The sequence below is a fragment of the Piliocolobus tephrosceles genome, chromosome 2 (genome assembly GCF_002776525.5).
Source record: "Piliocolobus tephrosceles isolate RC106 chromosome 2, ASM277652v3, whole genome shotgun sequence".
NCBI lineage: Eukaryota > Metazoa > Chordata > Mammalia > Primates > Cercopithecidae > Piliocolobus > Piliocolobus tephrosceles.
Window position 1 is genome coordinate 51,197,912 of NC_045435.1, and position 18,634 is coordinate 51,216,545.

An 18,634-nucleotide genomic window follows, 5' to 3' on the forward strand; every position below is an offset into this window, starting at 1 on the left:
CAAGCTTCTCTATGTAACATTTTCCCCTCTGTTATTTATTTTCTAGGTCAGTACTTTGTACTAAGTAGACATTGAATTCTGCATCTGTCACTGTATTCACTTATTATTATTATTTTTTTTTTTAGAGAAAGGGTCTCACTCCATTGCCCAGGCTAGGATGCAGTGGTGTGATGATGGCTCACTGCAGCCTCAAACTCCTAGGTTCAAGTGATCCTGCCACCTCAGCCTCCTGATTCACTAGGACTATAGATACACAACCTCACACCTAATTTTTAATTAAAAAAAAAAATAGCGATGGGGTCTAGCTATGTTTCACAGCCTGATCTCAAACTCCTGGCCTCAAGTGATCCTCCCACCTCGGCCTCCCAACGTGCTGGGATTAGAGGCATGAGCCACTGCACCTGGCCTATTTATTTATTTATATCAAAAGGGACACAGGTATTCCTATTTTAGTAGGATATATGAATGGCAACAGATTATTTATTGATGCTCAAGTTGTCCCAGACTTCTGTGTCTTTTTATCCTGTCCCCATCATTCTTTGCATGCTTTCTTACTTCCTGGTGCTTTTCTTTATCCTGTCCCCATCATTCTTTGCATGCTTTCTTACTTTCTGGTGCTTTTTTTATCCTGTCCCCATCATTCTTTGCATGCTTTCTTACTTTCTGGTGCAGCAAGGTATTACAGGCTCGTCTTGTATTTTCCCTGCCCTAATTCTTGGCCATTTTTTTCTAAGGAGGTCTGTTTCATTTTAGTGGAGAATGGTATTCAGAAACCGAGATCAGGCCGGGCACGGTGGCTCAAGCCTGTAATCCCAGCACTTTGGGAGGCCGAGACGGGCAGATCATGAGGTCAGGAGATCGAGACCATCCTGGCTAACACGGTGAAACACCGTCTCTACTAAAAAATACAAAAAAAAAAACTAGCTGGGCGAGGTGGCGGGCGCCTGTAGTCCCAGCTACTTGGGAGGCTGAGGCAGGAGAATGGCATAAACCCGGGAGGCGGAGCTTGCAGTGAGCTGAGATCCGGCCACTGCACTCCAGTCTGGGCGACAGAGCGAGACTCCGTCTCAAAAAAAAAAAAACCGAGATCAGGGAGCTAGGTATGTTCATTGCTATTGGTGTGTTGCTGATCCCAGGCCCTTATTGAAAGATTTTTAAGTAGCAAAATATGTTCCTTATTGAGTCCAAGCAAGAAAAGTGAAGTGAGAATTCCATCATTCCAAAATAACTAATGATGTGGTTGTAAATGCCCTGAGGAGCCTACTCTTATTATGGACCATATATTCTGCCAGGTGACTTGCAGCATTTCTTCTGATGAGAGCCTTATTACCACTATTTCCATTCTCCAGAGGCAGAAGCCAAGTGCATTCACTGGGATTGAAACCCAGGCAGTTAACCTAAGTGTCATGATACTTATTTTTTTTGAGATGGAGTCTCACTCTGTTGCCTAGGCTGGAGTGCAGTGGTGCGATCTCAGCTCACTGCAAGCTCTGCCTCCTGGGTTCAAGCCATTCTCCTGCCTCAGCCTCCCAAGTAGCTGGGACTACAGGCGCCTGCCACCACACTCAGCTAATTTTTTGTAATTTTAGTAGAGACGGGGTTTCACCATGCTGGCTAGGCTGGTATCGAACTCTTGACCTCAGGTGATCCACCTGACTCTGCCTCCCAAAGTTCCTGGGATTACAGGGGTGAGCCACCGCACCCAGCCTAAATCTTTTGTATATCAAGGGACGCTACCAAGAAAGTAAAAAAATGGCCGGGTGCGGTGGCTCATGCCTGTAATCCCAGCACTTTGGGAGGCTGAGGCAGGCAGATCGTGAGGTCAGAAGATCAAGACCACGGTGAAACCCCATCTCTACTAAAAACACACACAAAAAAAAATTAGGTGCGGTGGTAGGCGCCTGTAGTCCCAGATACTCAGGAGGCTGAGGCAGGAGAATGGCATGAACCTGGGAGGCAGAGCTTGCAGTGAGCCAAGATCGCGCCACTGCACTCCAGCCTGGTGACAGAGAGAGACTCTGTCTCCTTCAAAAAAAAAAAAAAAAAAAAAGAAAGTAAAAAATACAACCCACAAAATGGGAGAAAATACTCGCAAATCATATAGCTGATAAGGGTCTAATATCAAGAATATATAGCGTTTACAAGAACAAGAAAAAGACAACCCAATTAAAAATGGGCAAAGTATTTGAATAGATATTTCTCCAAAGAAGATAACACAGTGGACAATGAACACATGAAAAGATGCTTGGCCGAGTGCATTGGCTCATGCCTCTAATTTTAGCACTTTGGGAGGTGGAGGCGGGCGGATTGCTTGAGCCCAGGAGTTCAAGAGTAGCCTGGGTAACATGGCAAAACCCCACTTCTACAAAAAAAAGCAAAAATTAGCTGGGAATGGTGGCACATGCCTGTAGTCCCAGCTACTTGGGAGACTGAGGTGGGAGGATCACTTGAGCCTAGAAGGCTGATGCTGCAGTGAGTCATGATGGCACCACTGCACTCCAGCCTGGGTTAGAGAGCAAGACCCTGTTTAAAAAAAAAAAGGGTCAGCATCATTAATCACTAGGGGAATGCAAAACAAAATCACTTCATCCACCAAAAAGTGGATATATGGCTGGGTGTTGTGCCTCATGTCTGTAATCCAAGCACTTTAGGAGGCCAAGGCGGGAGGACTGCCTGAGCACCCAGGAGTTTGAGAACAGCCTTGGCAACATGGTGAGATCCTGTCTCTATTTAAAAGAAAAAAGGATTTTTGGGCCACATGTGGTGGCTCACGCCTGCAATCCCAGCACTTTGGGAGGCCGAGGTGGGTGGATCATCTGAGGTCGGGAGTTCAAGACCAGCCTGATCAACATGGAGAAACCTCGTCTCTACTAAAAATACAAAATTAGCCGGGTGTGGCAGTGCATGCCTGTAATCCTAGCTACTCAGGGAGGCTGAGGCAGGAAAATCACCTGAACCCGGGAGGTGGAGGTTACGGTAAGTCGAGATTATGCCACTGCACTCCAGCCTGGGCAACAAGAGCAAAACTCAGTCTCAAAAAAAAAAAGGATTTTTGGCTAAAATACAGACAATAAAAGCATCAGTGAGGATGTCAGGAGACTGGAGTTCTCATACATTGCTAGAGGGGATGTAAAATGACGCAGCCACTTTGGAAAACAATTTGGCACCTCCTCAAAGTTAAACATAGTCCCATTGTGGTGGCTCATGCTTGTAATCCCAGCATTTTGGGAGGCTGAGGTGGGAGTATTCTTTGAGCACAGGAGTTTGAGACCAGCCTGGGCAACAAAGCAGTACCCTGTCTCCACCTCCCCCCACAGAAAAAAATTAGCTGGACAACAGGGCACAAGCCTGTAATCTCAGCTACTTGGGAGGCTAAAGTGGAAGGATCATTGAGCCCAGGAGGTTGAGGCTGCAGTGAGCTGTGATTATACCACTGCATTCCAACCTGGGTTAAAGAGCAAAGCCTTCTCTCCAAAAAAAAAAAAAAAAAAAAAAAAAATTAAACATAGAGTTAATGTATGACTCAGCAATTCTACTCCTAGGTATATGCCCAGGAGAATTGAAAACCTGTGTTCATATAAAAACGTGTACACAAAAACTCATAGCAGCATTATTCATAATAGTCAAAAAGAAACAATCCAAGTGTTCATCCATTGATAAATAGATTTTAAAATCTGGTATATCTATATAGTAGAATATTATTAGCTAAAAAAAAAAAAAGAATCATGTCTGGGCATGATAGCACACACCTGTAATCCCAGCACTTTGGGAGGCCAAGGTAGGAGGATCCCTTGAGGCCAGGAGTTTGAGACCAGTCTGAGCAACATAGCCAGACACCATCTTTAAAAAAACATAAAAATTAGGCAGGTGTAATGCATGCGCCTGTAGTCCCCGCTACTCAGGAGGCTGAAGCAGGAGGACTGCTTGTGCCCAAGAGTTGCAGGCTGCAATGAGCTACAATTATGTCACATGCTCTCTACTTACGCTTATGATATTCTTATGATTACTACATTCCAGCCTAGTAATCACTGCACTATTAGATAGTGGTGATTGTTGCACAACTTTGTGAATATACTAAAAAACCCTGAATTGTACACTTTTAGAGGGTAACTTTTAGGTATGTAAACTATATCACAATTAAAAATTATATGTGACTTACATTATATTTTATTGGACAATATTATTCTAGACCATGAACCCTGAAGCCAGGAACCAAGAGGTACCATGATAAAGTCTCTGGGTAGTGATTCCACAGCAGAGGGCTTGGGCTCCAGTTCCACCTCATAGACCCCAGCCCGCTAGTTCTGGGATGGCAGAAGCATCACTGACCTTATTCCCCAGGTCCGGGACACTCTGATGCTGGCAGACAAGCCCTTCTTTCTGGTGCTGGAGGAAGATGGCACAACTGTAGAGACAGAAGAGTACTTCCAAGCCCTGGCAGGGGATATAGTGTTCATGGTCCTCCAGAAGGGGCAGAAATGGCAGCCCCCGTCAGAACAGGTGAGGTTCCACCTGTCGGGGGAGAAAATCAGGACCCTGGGAGATGTCTTCAAGGGGTGCTAACCATCTACTTGTCTCAATGCAGGGGACGAGGCACCCACAGTCCCTCTCCCATAAGCCTGCCAAGAAGATTGATGTGGCCCGTGTAACCTTTGACCTGTACAAGTTGAACCCACAGGACTTCATTGGCTGCCTGAACGTGAAGGCGACTTTTTATGATACGTACTCCCTTTCCTACGATCTGCACTGCTGTGGGGCCAAACGCATCGTGAAGTGAGTGAAGTGGGATTTCGTGGGGACAGGGTGGGTACAGGCAATGGGAGAGCCCCTGTCTGTTCACATGGACTCAGCCTTCTCAGCGCCTGGGTCTGGCATTAGTGCTGACAAAACATAGCCTGTATCAGACAACATGGAGCCTGATGGGCTCTCGAAGTGCTGCTGTGGACGACACTGGCATGTGCCTAGGGGTGCATGTGTTCCTCCTGGTGGAACCTGGATGCATTTTGCTTTTATGACTACTTTCCACTCTAGCAACTACACATTTTTTTAATTGAAATAGGGAGTTTTCCTAAGTAGTCTTCTAGTCAATTTTTTAAAATGAACATGTGTTGGCCAGGTGCGGTGGCTCACACCTGTAATCCCAGCACTTTGGGAGGCCAAGGTGGGTGGATCACTTGAGGTCAGGAGTTTAAGACCAGCCTGGCCAACATGGCAAAACCCAATCTATACAAAAATTAGCTGGACATTGTGGTGCATGCCTGTAATCCCAACTACTCAGGAGGCTGAAGCAGGAGAATTGCTTGAACCTGGGAGGTGGAGGTTGCAGTGAGCCAAGATTCCGCCACTGCACTCCAGCCCGGGCGAAAGAGCAAGACTGTGTCGGACAAAAAAAAAAAAAAAGCATGTGTCAAAGATTTAATTGAATTCATTAATGAGAGAAGTAGCAAGAAGTTACACTCAGTTCAAAGGAGAATTCAAAATCTCACACATATATAGGTCCAGCAAGAATGATGAGATAGGCTGGGTGCGGTGGCTCTCACTTGGAATCCCAGCATTTTGGGAGGTCAAGGCGGGAGGATCTGTTGCGCCCAGGAATTTGAAACCAGCTTGGGCAACATAGTGAGACCCAGTCTCTACCACATGCGTGTGTGCTGCAGTTTGAGCTGCAGTGAGAAATGACCATACCACTGTGTACTCCAGCCTGGGCAACAGCATGACACCTTGTCTCTAAAAAGAAGAAAAAAAGAGATAAATGTATACATACAAAATTGGATTTTTCCCCCGTGCGAATGGGAGGGATGAAATAATCTTCCCTCCATAGGACAGAATTAATTTGCAAGTCTTATGGACCAGAGTCATTTGTACTATACAATGAACTTTTCTTAAAACTTATTTTTGAAAGTCTAACCAAATGTCTCAGGAAGCATGAGAATATGTGAAGTTAGAACCTGCTCCCACTTTCCCATTTCCCCTACTTTCCAGACATCCAACCCCATGTTAATTGCTTTATGCTATTTCAGCCTCATGACCCTGGGCGGCAGGTGCAATCCCATTTTACCCATGAGGGAGTTGAAGCTCAAAGCTAGAGCAGTTTGCTAAAGTTCACCCAGCTAACAAGACTGGATTAGGACTTAGGCCTGCCTGATTCAGGTTCAGTTCTCAGTACATGCTCACGCCAGGCATGGTTGTCTTCATGTCCAGCACTCTGAACATCAGTTAGACTGCAGGTGACTTGGAAAGGCCTCAGAGTCTAGAACAGAGTGTCTCAAGGGGCAGAGCCATGTTATGGAGATTAATCTGGTCCAAAGTAGTAGTAGAAAAATAGAAGGCCCTATGAAATGAGCTGGAGTTTCGCCTGAGAAAGTAGGGAGGTTCTGGGCATCTCAGTTAAGGTGGAATTGCAGGTCCTCGCCCTAATCCTGACCTCATCTGCAGCATCTGTTCCTGTTTGCACATCGCTCTAGAATTGATGAAGTGCTTTTAGTGCTACCACCTCAGTGGTATTCAAATGTTATTAATGAAGAAAACAAACATAATGAAACCAATCCCTTCCAGACCAGCATGGGAATAAGGGGGTGCAGGGAGGGGGTACACTCCTGTTTTTTATTTATTATTTATATATTTATTTATTTATTTTTGAGACAGAGACTCACTCCGTCACCCAGGCTAGAGTGCAGTGGTACAATCTCAGCTCACTACAACCTCTGTCTCCCAGGTTCAAGCAATTCTCGTGCCTCAGCCTCCTGAGTAACTGAGATTACAGGTGTCTGCCACCACGCCTGGCTAATTTTTTGTATTTTTTAGTAGAGACAGGGTTTCACCATGTTGGCCAGGCTGATCTCAAACTCCTGACCTCAAATGATCCACCCGCCTTGGCCACCTAAAGTGATAGGATTACAGGCATGAGCCACTGAGCCCAGCCTCATGTTTTTTGTTTGTTTGTTTTTTAAGATAGAATCTTGCTCTATCACCCAGGCTGGAGTGCAGTGGTGCCATCTCAGCTCACTGCAACCTCCACCTCCTGGGTTCAAGCAATTCTCTTGCCTCAGGCTCTGGAGTAGCTGGGATTACAAGCACCCACCACTATGCCTGGCTAATTTTTGTATTTTTAGTAGAGACAGAGATTTGCCATGTTGGCCATGCTGGTCTCAAACTCCTGACCTCAGGTGACCCACCCACCATGGCCTCCCAAAGTGCTAGGATTACAGGCGTGAGCACCATGCCCAGCCTACTTTGTAGTTTTGATTTGCATGCCCTCTCATTCCACCCAGGGAAGCTCTCCGCTGGGCCCTCTTCAGCATGCAGGCCACGGGCCACGTGATGCTTGGCACCTCCTGTTACCTGCAGCAGCTCCTCGATGCTACGGAGGAAGGGCAGCCCCCCAAGGGCAAGGCCTCATCCCTCATCCCGACCTGTCTGAGGATACTGCAGTGAAAGCCCAAGTCCTTGGAAGATTTCCCCAGTGAAAGAATAGACTAGGGGCCCCACGCTTAACTGGTAGTGCCCACAAGCCTGGCAGCTGTAGAGCCGCTAACCTCCCCACACCTCCCTCACTGTGTAGGACCTGAGTGAGGAGAAGGGGCTGGAAACCTGGGGTGGGTTGGCCAAAGGAGAACCTCAGGCTCCTGGCCTGGCCCAGCTCCTTCCTGCCCAAAGCAGCTTAGCCCACCCAGACTGGTCCCGAAGTGTACCCCTCCATTGGCATGAAGTCTGTCCCTCAGCAATCCGGCCTCGCAGGCTGCACTTTCATGGTGCTCTCCACCTTCTGGCCCCCATCCCAGAACATTCCTGAGTGAATCCTCAAGCACATCAGCATGTGATATTAGGGAGTTTGCAATAAATTATTGAGGCTGATGTTTCCTCTTTGCTTGTGTTCTTTGGGGGCAGGGTTCTATCTGGAAGGTTGGAGGGGGCTAAAGGAAGAGAAAAATCTATTGTCAAAGTATTCTCTTTAACGTAGGATTACAGAAAATAGCACTTTTTCTACCAAAGGAGGAAAAAAAAAAAAAAGAGCTGGGCACAGTGACAGGTGCCTGCTGTCCCAGCTACTCAGCAGACTGGGGTGGGTCTCTTTTAAAGACCCCAGTCTCTTCAAAGAAACAAAATTGCAGTTGATTTTGAAACTAAAGTCGGCTGAATTTGAGGCTTGAGCTGACTATGTAATTGATACCATATGTAACAATTTCCTAATTAAATTCACCTATAAGAAGAGTTGCAATTGAGCAGGCAGGATTAAGTCACTCTTCTAATTTCTCAGTGTCCCATTTTATAATAACTGTTTGAGTGATGAGGTGAAAAAGTACTACTCGAGCTGTAAGGCATTTCTCCATCAATGCCCATCCTAACTTGCCAGACAGCTTATCTTTGATGTTCAGGACTTTCAACCTCGGGATTTCAAAGTGGGCTCATAGGTAGCCCCAAAGAGTAGGAGCTTCTCATCAGTGTGAGCTGGCATTTTCCAATATTGGACAACTCAAAAGAAGCATGAAAGGCTGAACTTAGGCCGGGCATAGTGGCTCATGCCTGTAACCCCAGCACTTTGGGAGGCTGAGCCAGGTGGATTACCTGAGGTCAGGAGTTCAAGACCAGCCTGACCAACGTGGTGAAACCCGGTTTCTACTAAAAACAAAAAACTTAGCTGGGCGTCATGGCAGGCGCCTGTAATCACGGCTACTCAGGAGGCTGAGGCAGTAGAATTGCTTGAACCCGGGAGGCAGAGGTTGTGGTAAGCCAAGATCCTGCCACTGCACTACAGCCTAGGTGACAGAGTAAGACTCCGTCGCAAAAAAAAAAAAAAAAAAAAAAAAGGCTGAACTTGTATAACTTGTAGGTGACTGTTTTATTTAGTCTGTGACTGAAAGATTTAAAAACTTGGCCAGGTGCAGTGGCTCATGCCTGATATCCTGGCACTTTGGGAGGCCATGGCAGGAGTATCGCTTGAGGCCAGGAGTTCAAGAGCAGCCTGGGCAACATAGCCAGACCCTGTCTCTATACTACATAATAAAAAAATCAGCAGAGCGTGGTGGCTGTAGAGGTGGGAGGTTCACTCGAGCCCAGGAGGTCACGGCTGCAGTGAGCTAAGATTGTGCCACTGCACTCCAACCTAAGCAACACAGTGAGAGCCTGCCTCTGGGAAAAAAAAAAAAAGGATTCAAAAACTATCATGGCCAGGCGCAGTGGCTCACGCCTGTAATCCCAGCACTTTGGGAGGCCAAGGCAGGTGGATCACAAGGTCAGGCATTTGAGACCAGCCTGGCCAACATGGCCAAATCCCGTCTCTACTAAAAATACAAAAAATTGGCCGGGCATGGTGCTGGCACCTGTAATCTCAGCTACTTGGGAGGCTGAGGCAGGAGAATTGCTTGAACCTGGGAGTTGCAAGTTGCCATGAGCCGAGATTGTGCCATTGCACTCTAGCCTGGACAACAGAGCAAGACTCAGTCTCAAAAAAAAAAAAAAACCGAAAAACCAAACCAAACCAAACCAAACCAAACCTATTGTTTCACGACTCTTACTATAAATCCTATTTGGATTTAGTAAATACTAAGGCAAAGACCTGTATTACCAAAGATGGTCTGGGAGCTATTTCTGGCAGCAGACCCAAACCCTGCAGCCTGTGGGCAAAGACGCTGAAGCTCGCTGAAGAGGGCCTGCTATTCCGGGCTCTCCTGCTCTTTTGCAGTTATGGCTGGAGGCTGGCCTGGTGCCACGCTGGCTCCATGGGGTGGGCCATCTGGCAGGGAGGCCTGATGTTTGTATGATCACAGAAGCTATCCCAGTCCACCCTTGCTGAAGCGGTGGCAGGGCCTACCTGCTCCTCCTGTAAAGTGCTCAGTAACAGAGTTGGAGTGGATGTGGGAGGCTCGTTATTTGTCAAGCTTCCCTCCTCCTGAGATCCGGGGTTTCACAAGTGAATCTTGAGCAACTGCTCACGGTCTTTTGGCATTGAGCCCAGGAAAACAAGGTTCTTCCTCTTCTTCCAGGAGCTCAGCGGCTAATGGAGTCAAAGCAGCTGTGGTCAGTGAATAGGAAAGGGCAGGCTTTGATAAGGCTGGGGGGCTGGGGAGGGAAGATTCCAAACAGCAAAGGAGCTTGAGCCTTGGTAGGGCCTGCTAGTCCTAGAGGGGGAACGGACTTTCCTGGGCCCCGCACAGCCAGGAGTAGCTGTCCTCAAGGTGTGCTGTGTCCCAGCCCCTCCAGCTCAGCCTTTTCATTTGTTCAAGCTGGTGCTCAAGAGTGCAGAGGACGCCTTTCAGAAGAATTCTAAATCCCGGGGGCGCTGTGATGGCACAGTCACATGTCTGAGCCCCAAACAAGAGAACCACTTGTGTTTTTGCCACACTTCTCACCAGCGATGCCCATATTTTTGCACTTTTTTTTGAGACGGAGGCTCGCTCTGTCACCTGGGCTGGAGTGCAGTGGCACAATCTCGGCTTACTGCAAGCTCCGCCTCCTGAGTTCACGCCATTCTCCTGCCTCAACCTCCCGAGTAGCTGGGACTACAGGCGCCCGCCACCATGTCCAGCTAATTTTTTTGTATTTTTAGCAGAGACCAGGTTTCACTGTGTTAGCCAGGATGGTCTTGATCTCCTGACCTCGTGATCCGCCCGTCTCGGCCTCCCAAAGTGCTGGGATTACAGGCGTAAGCCACTGCACCCGGCCTTTGTGCACATACTTTTTATTTGTTTGTTTGTTTATTTTCTTTTGAGACAGAGTCTCGCTCTTGTCACCTAGGCCTGAGTGCAGTGGCACGATCTCGGATCACTGCAACCTCCGCCTCCCAGGTTCAAGTGATTCTCCTACCTTAGCCTCCTGAGTAGCTGGGATTACAGGCACCTGCCACCACACCCCGCTAATTTTTTTTATTTTTAGTAGAGACGGGGTTTCACTATATTGGTCAGGCTGGTCTTGTATTTGTGTGTACTTTCAGAAACACAGAAGGATGTAAATATAACTAAGAAATAGACACCCATCAGAGGCCGGGCATGTTGGCTCATACCTGTAATCCTAGCACTTTGGGAGGCCTAGGCAGGTGGATCACCTGAGATTAGGAGTTAGAGACCAGCCTGACCAACATGGAGAAACATGGAGAAACCCTGTCTCTACTGAAAATACAAAATTAGCCTGGCATGGTGGCACATGCCTGTAATCCCAGCTACTCGGGAGGCTGAGGCAGGAGAATCGCTTGAATCCGGGAGGCAGAGGTTGAGGTGAGCTGAGATCAAGCCATTGCACTCCAGCCTGGGCAACAAGAGCGAAACTCCGTCTCAAAAAAAAAAAAAAAAAAGAAAGAAAGAAAGAAGAAATAGACATCCATCACATACACATATGCTTATTCTAGTCACACTGTCCTTTACTTTCCTCTTTTGATTTAATATATACTAGAGATCAATTCACATGAGCTCCTATAGAACTATGCATTCTTCCCTCAATGGCTCCATGGTACAGATGTGCTAGAGCTGAGTTAGCCACTCCTCTGATGGATTTAGATTTATTGACAGTATTTTGCTAATACAAACCATCTGTCAAAAGTTATAGTGCTCTTAGCAAATAAAACAATACAGAGATTGCATGGAACTTCTCTACAGTTGTCATTGTAGGTTGGAACTGTTTGTTCTTTGCCTTTTTCCTACATCACATCTTGTTTCTCTTTGTTGCTTTTCCCCTCCTCCTCTGCCCACACCCCCCCACACACCTGTTCCTCCTGGTGATTTTCAGTAGCTCCTCGCCACCCATCAATCAGGGAGCTTTCCCAGACTGCACCTCTATTCCTGGCTTTTCTCTCTCTGCACCTCCCCAGCAGCATTTTGCAAGACAGTTTGTGATGCTGTAGCCTAACTCTGATGCTTAGCCTAAATCTGACAATTCAGTGACTTTCTTGCATGGGTCAGGAGTTCAAGACCAGCCTGGCCAACATGGTGAAACCCTATCTCTACTACAAATATAAAAATTAGCTGGGTGTGGTGGGGCACACCTGTAATCCCAGCTACGTGGGAGGCTGAGGCAGAAGAATCGCTTAAACCTGGGAGGTGGAGGTTGCAGTGAGCCGAGATCACGCCACTGCACTCCAGCCTAGGTGACACAGCAAGACTGTCTCAAAAACAAAACAAAACAAAACAAAAATCACATTATACTCCATATACACAATTATTATTTAAAAAATTTTAAAAATCACAGGAAATGTAAATGATCCAAATACTCCAAATAAAAAACAGATTTTCAAACTGGATAAAAAAGCAGGATGCAAGGTATATGCTATCTACAAGTAATACATTTTAAATATAAAGATAAAAAAAGTAATAGGATAAAAAAAGATATACTATGCTAACACTAGTCAAAAGAAAGTACAAATGGCTATATCAGTATCAAAGAAGACTTCAAAGTAGAGGATTACCAGGGGTAAAGAAAAGTCATTTCATGCGCCGCCGTCGCTCTCTAACGCCAGGGCCGCCTTTCGCTCACCGAGCTCCAGCCGAAGGAGAAGGGGGGTAAGTAAGGAGGTCTCTGTACCATGGCTCGTACAAAGCAGACTGCCCGCAAATCGACCGGTGGTAAAGCACCCAGGAAGCAACTGGCTACAAAAGCCGCTCGCAAGAGTGCGCCCTCTACTGGAGGGGTGAAGAAACCTCACCGCTACAGGCCTGGTACTGTGGCGCTCCGTGAAATTAGACGTTATCAGAAGTCCACTGAACTTCTGATTCGCAAACTTCCCTTCCAGCGTCTGGTGCGAGAAATTGCTCAGGACTTTAAAACAGATCTGCGCTTCCAGAGCGCAGCTATCGGTGCTTTGCAGGAGGCAAGTGAGGCCTATCTGGTTGGCCTTTTTGAAGACACCAACCTGTGTGCTATCCATGCCAAACGTGTAACAATTATGCCAAAAGACATCCAGCTAGCACGCCGCATACGTGGAGAACGTGCTTAAGAATCCACTATGATGGGAAACATTTCATTCTCAAAAAAAAAAAAAAAAAAAAATTCTCTTCTTCCTGTTATTGGTAGTTCTGAACGTTAGATATTTTTTTTCCATGGGGTCAAAAGGTACCTAAGTATATGATTGCGAGTGGAAAAATAGGGGACAGAAATCAGGTATTGGCAGTTTTTCCATTTTCATTTGTGTGTGAATTTTTAATATAAATGCAGAGGCGTAAAGCATTAATGCAAGTTAAAATGTTTCAGTGAACAAGTTTCAGCGGTTCAACTTTATAATAATTATAAATAAACCTGTTAAATTTTTCTGGACAATGCCAGCATTTGGATTTTTTTAAAACAAGTAAATTTCTTATTGACGGCAACTAAATGGTGTTTGTAGCATTTTTATCATACAGTAGATTCCATCCATTCACTATACTTTTCTAACTGAGTTGTCCTACATGCAAGTACATGTTTTTAATGTTGTCTGTCTTCTGTGCTGTTCCTGTAAGTTTGCTATTAAAATACATTAAACTATAAAAAAAAAAGTCATTTCATAATGGTAAAGATGTCCATTAATCAGGAGGACATAATTTTAAATGTTTATACATCTAATAATAGAGTTTCAAAATACATGAAGGAAAAAACTGATAGAACAGTAAGGAGAAACATACATCTACAATTATAGACAGAGATTTCAAAACTCCTTTGTCAATAATTGATAGAACAGGTAGGCAGAAAATTAGTAAGGATATGGTAGAGTTGTACAGTGTGAGCCAAATATACCTGACTGTCATTTGTGGAAAACTATACCTTGCCAGGTGCAGTGGCTCACAATGCCTGTAATCCTAGCACTTTGGGAGGCCGAGGCAGGCGAATCACCTGAGGTTGGAAGTTCGAAACCAGCCTGACCAACATGAAGAAACCCCGTCTCTACTAAAAATACAAAAATTAGCTGGGCGTGGTGGCACATGCCTGTAATCCCAGCTACTCGGGACGCTGAGGCAGGAGAATCGTTTGAACTGGGAAGGTTGAGGTTGCAGTGAGCTGAGATATCGCCACTGGATTCCAGCCTGGGCAACAAGAGCGAAACTCTGTCTCAGAAAAAAAAAAAAAAAAAAAAAGGGCTGGGCGCAGTGGCTCATGCCTGTAATCCCAGCACTCTGGGAGGCCAAGGTGGGCAGATCACGAGGTCAGGAGATCGAGACCATCCTGGCTAACACAGTGAAACCCTGTCTCTACTAAAAATACAAAAAAAAATTAGCCAGGCGTGGGGGTGGGCGCCTGTAGTCCCAGCTACTCGGGAGGCTGTGGCAGGAGAGTGGCGTGAACCCGGAGGCAGAGCTTGCAGTAAGCTGAGATTGCGCCACTGCACTCCAGTCTGGGCGACAGAGCGAGATTCCGTTCAAAAAAAAAAGACCACCACTATACCCAGTAATAAGACAATACACATTCCTCTCAAGTGTACATGGAATATTTACCAAAATAGACCATATCCTTGGCCATACACAAGTTTCAATAAATTCAGAAGGACTCAAACCAAACAAAGCATATTCTCTGACCATAAAGAATTAAATTAGAATCAATATCTCAAATTAAATTATTGAATAATTTTTATCTCAAGGTAATAGAGAAAAGTATGGAAGGAAACATATAAAGTTGTATTAATATTAGTGACTTCATGAAGATAAAAATGATGAAACATTGGAGACAGTGCCGTAAGGATATTAAATACATTTTGTGCTGTTTTACTAGTTATAATAAACATGTATTCCTTTTGAAATTTAAACAAAATATAGGATTTATGTGTGTGTGTATATATGTATGTATGTATGTATTTATTTATTTTTGAGATGGAGTCTTGCTCTGTCACCCAGGCTTGGAGTGCAGTGATGCAATCTCAGCTCACTGCAACCTCCGCATCGCAGATTCAAGCAATTCTCCTGCCTCAGCCTACCGAGTAGCTGGGACAGGTATGTGCCACTGCGCCCGGCTAATTTTTGTATTTTCAGTGGAAATAGGGTTTCACCATGTTTGCTAGGCTGGTCTTGAACTCCTGACCTCACGTGGTCCACCCACCTCAGCCTCCCAAAGTGCTGGGATTACAGTCATGAGCCACTGCACCTGACCCTCAAATATTTAAAAATAAATTTCCCCTTTCCATTTCAGGTGACCTCAGCCAACTTCCGTATCAAAAAATCATATTAACCCTTAATAAAACAATCAAATACTGTAATTTATTTAATAATTCCTCTATTACTGGACATTTAGGTTGTTTTCCATTTTCTATCTTATATAATGAAGGCTACAACGAACAAATAGGTCCTCCTTAAATGGCAATCCTCAGCTTTCCTAAAAATCCATCTCCTCACGGCTTGCATGTGGAAAACAAGCTCCAATTTATATTTTTTTAACTCACTAATCTATGCCTCCCATAATCTAATTCCTCGAGAGCAGAGGTCTGCTCTAAAATGGTTTTTGCGTGCTCGCTTGGCAGCACACATACTAAAATTGGAACAGTGCAGAGATTAGCATGGCCCCTGTGCAAGGATACTTGTAAATTTGTGAAGGTTGCAGTGAGCTGAGATCGCGCCACCACACTCCAGCCTGGGTGACAGAGCCAGACTCCATCTCAAAAAATAAATAAATAAAATGAAATAAAATGGCTTTTGCCACATAGTCACTTTGCCTGTTGCAGCAATTTAAATTGACAAAACATTTGATCTTTTACCTTTGTCTCAAAATCCTAGAGGGTTCACTTTAATCCATATCCAATATATTAAGAAATATGTGATTCGTAAGCCTTTTTTTTTTTTTTTTTTTTTTTTTTGAAACAGAGTCTTGCTCTGTCACCCAGGCTGGAGTGCAGTGGTGCAACCTCTGCCTCCCAGGTTCAAGCGATTCTTCTGCCTCAGCCTCCTGAGTAGCTGGATATGGGCGTGCACGAGCACGCTTGGCTGATTTTTATATTTTTAATAGAGACAGGGTTTCACCATGTTGGCCTGGCTGGTCTCAAACTCCTGACCTCAGGTGATCCGCCCACATCAGCCTCCTAAAGTGCTGGGATTACAGGCGTGAGCCACCGTGCCTGGCCTTTGTAAGCACTTTTTAAGTAGTAATCATTAACTACAAACACAGAATCGTGTAGGTTAATGAATTCTCTTTTTTTTAAGAGATGAATCGGCCGGGCATGGTGGCACAAGCCTGTAATCCCAGCACTTTGGGAGGCTGAGGTGGGCAGATCACGAGGTCAGGAGATCCAGACCATCCTGGCTAACATGGCGAAACCCCGTCTCTACAAAAAATACAAAAAATTAGCCGGCCATGGTGACGGGGGCCCGTAGTCCCAGCTACTCGAGAGGCTGAGCCAGGAGAATGGCGAGAACCCAGCAGGCGGAGCTTGCAGTGGGCCGAGATCCCACCACTGCACTCCAGGCTGGGCGACAGAGCGAGACTCCGTCTCAAAAACAAAAAAGAAAAAAGAGAGATGGATCACAAGGTCAGGAATTTCAGACTAGCCTGGCCGAAATAGTGAAACCCCGTTTCTACTAAAAAAATACAAAAAATTAGCTGGGCATAGTGGCGGGTGCCTGTAATCCCAGCTATTTAGGAGGCTGAGGCAGGGGAATCGCTTGATCCTGGGAGGCGCAGGTTGCAGTGAGCTGAGATTGTGCCACTGAACTCCAGCCCGGGCAACAGTGCAAGACTCCGTATGAAAAAAAAAAAAAAAAAAAAAGAGAGAGCTCTGTCACCCAGGCTGGAGTGCAGTGGGATGAGCACAGCTCACTGCAGCCCTCAAACTCCTAGGCTCAAGTGATCCTCCCGTCTCAGCCTTCCCACTAGCTGGGACTACAGGTGCATATCACCATGTTCAGCTAATTTTCCTATTTTATTTTTTGTAGAGATGGTGTCATGCTTTGTTGCCTTTGCTGGTCTCAAACTCCTGGGCTCAAGACATTTTCTCACCTCAGCCTCTCAAAGTGTTGAGATTACAGGTATGAGTCACTGTGTCCAGCCTAACAACATTTTTTAATGAGATCTGTTTTTCTGATTATAAAAGTGGAACACGAAGCCAAGTGCGGTGGCTCTTGCCTGTAATCCCAGTACCTTAGGAGGCTGAGGCAGGAGGACTGTTTGAGCCCAGGAATTTGAGAGTAGCCTGGGCAACATGGCGATACTGCAGCCTGCAAAAATAAATACGTAAATAAGCTGGGCATAGTGGCACATGCCTATAGTCCTAGCTACTTGGGAGGCTAAGGTGTGAAAATTGCTTGAGCCTGGCAGGTCGAGGCTGCAGTGAGCCATGATTGTGCCACTGCACTCCACAATGGGCAACAGAGTGACAGATCCTATCTCAAAAATAAATTAAAAAAAAAGTAAAACATGCTCAGTGCGAAACTTTGTACAATACCAAAAAATATAAAGAAGTGTATGCATATTTATATTTTTCTTTTAATATGGCAAAAATCTTTATATATATGTGTGTATATATATGTATGTGTGTGTGTATATAAATATATATGATGGAGTTTTGCTCTTGTTGCCCAGGCTGGAATGCAATGGTGTGATCTCGGCTCACTGCAACCTCTGCCTCCTGGATTCAAGGGATTCTCCTGCTTCAGCCTCCCAAGTAGCTGGGATTACAGGCACCCACCACCACGCCCACCTAATTTATGTGTTTTTAGTAGAGACGGGGTTTCACCACGTTGGCCAGACAGTTCATGAACTCCTGACCTCAGCTGATCTGCCCACCTTGGCCTCCCAAAGTGCTGCGATTACAGGTGTAAATCACCAAACCCGGCCAAAATATATATATATATATTTATAGTCTTTTTAAATTTAATAATATTTATTTTCCAATGTCATTGTTTACAAGTATCATAGCAGCAACTTTCTTTGTTTCTTTTTTTGTTCATTCACCTAGAAATAGTCAAAAATTGCCATTGCCAACTGGGCGGCTCATGTCTACAATGCCAGCACTTTGGGAGGCTGAGGTAGGAGGACTACTTGAGCTCAGGAGTTTCAGACCAGCCTCGGTAACATGGCAAAACCCCATCTCTACAAAAAATACAAAAATTAGCTGGGCATTGTGGCACACACCTATGGTCCCACCTACTAGGGAGACTGAGTTGGGGGAATTGCTTGAGCCCAGCAGGAGGTCGAGGCTGCAGTGAGCTGTGATCACACCACAGCACTCCAGCCTGGGCAACAAAGTGAGACCCTGTCTCAAAAAAAAAAAGAAAAGAAATTGCCACTGCCGGCCATATTTCAAGTTGTCATGGTGAGGTATTGGGAATAGTTCTCAATTAGCAATGATTGTGCCTTGGATAGACCTCATTGGCTATGATACTGCCACGCAGAGCTGCAACTTTCAATGTGTTACTTCAGAGAGAAATAAATACAGGTTGGAACTTAGCAGGAAGTGCTTATATCTTACCAAAAGTCCTAGAACTTTCTGCTGAATGGATGACTTAGTTAGGAAAGACTGTAAAAAGAAAGAGAAACCTATAATTACCTAAAAAGCCAAATATAAAATGAATGCTAGAGTAAGTAAATTAATAAATATCAAAACTGTAAGCTAAATTCCCATTCTGACCTCTATAACCCTCATGAAGAGTTCTAACCCTTGATTTTCATAAAGTGTCTACAAGTGGTTGGTGATTCATCTGTGAGGTTCCAAAGTGCATTCAAAGTAAATTTCAACATAGTGTCCACTGAATTTTGA

The 18,634-nt window shown here is 45.3% G+C and overlaps 2 protein-coding genes and 2 non-coding genes across 9 annotated transcripts in view; 3 read left to right on the forward strand and 1 right to left on the reverse strand.

The window, feature by feature from the left end:
- Positions 1-7,857, forward strand: part of CIDEC (cell death inducing DFFA like effector c) — a 13,100-nt gene extending 5,243 nt beyond the window's left edge. For 3 of the 6 annotated variants that reach the window (XM_023218500.3, XM_023218499.3, XM_023218498.3), the window contains 3 exons: positions 4,342-4,500; positions 4,586-4,773; positions 7,272-7,854. In XM_023218500.3, coding sequence (XP_023074268.2) covers positions 4,357-4,500; positions 4,586-4,773; positions 7,272-7,434 — 495 coding nt within the window. In that variant the 5' untranslated portion in view covers positions 4,342-4,356 and the 3' untranslated portion in view covers positions 7,435-7,854. Of the gene's footprint in view, positions 1-4,189; positions 4,220-4,341; positions 4,501-4,585; positions 4,774-7,271 lie in introns of all 6 variants that reach the window. The other 3 variants (XM_023218497.3, XM_023218495.2, XM_023218496.2) reach the window with 2 other exon arrangements.
- A 4,568-nt stretch (positions 7,858-12,425) lies between these two features.
- Positions 12,426-13,292, forward strand: LOC111546946 (histone H3.3). Its single transcript, XM_023218502.2, has one exon. It carries the CDS (start codon positions 12,512-12,514, stop codon positions 12,920-12,922), a length of 411 nt encoding a protein of 136 aa, XP_023074270.2. The 5' UTR covers positions 12,426-12,511; the 3' UTR covers positions 12,923-13,292.
- A 2,099-nt stretch (positions 13,293-15,391) lies between these two features.
- LOC111546985 lies at positions 15,392-15,493 on the forward strand. Its single transcript, XR_002732991.1, has one exon. It is a non-coding gene; the product is annotated as a U6 spliceosomal RNA (small nuclear RNA).
- Positions 15,494-18,133: 2,640 nt separating this feature from the next.
- LOC111546992 lies at positions 18,134-18,273 on the reverse strand. The gene has a single exon (XR_002732996.1). It is a non-coding gene; the product is annotated as a U4 spliceosomal RNA (small nuclear RNA).
- Between the last annotated feature and the right edge of the window lie 361 nt (positions 18,274-18,634).

Bases quoted from the DNA above. Each gene is read 5' to 3' on its own strand.
- LOC111546946 (XM_023218502.2), top strand. From the start codon at position 12,512: ATGGCTCGTACAAAGCAGACTGCCCGCAAATCGACCGGTGGTAAAGCA.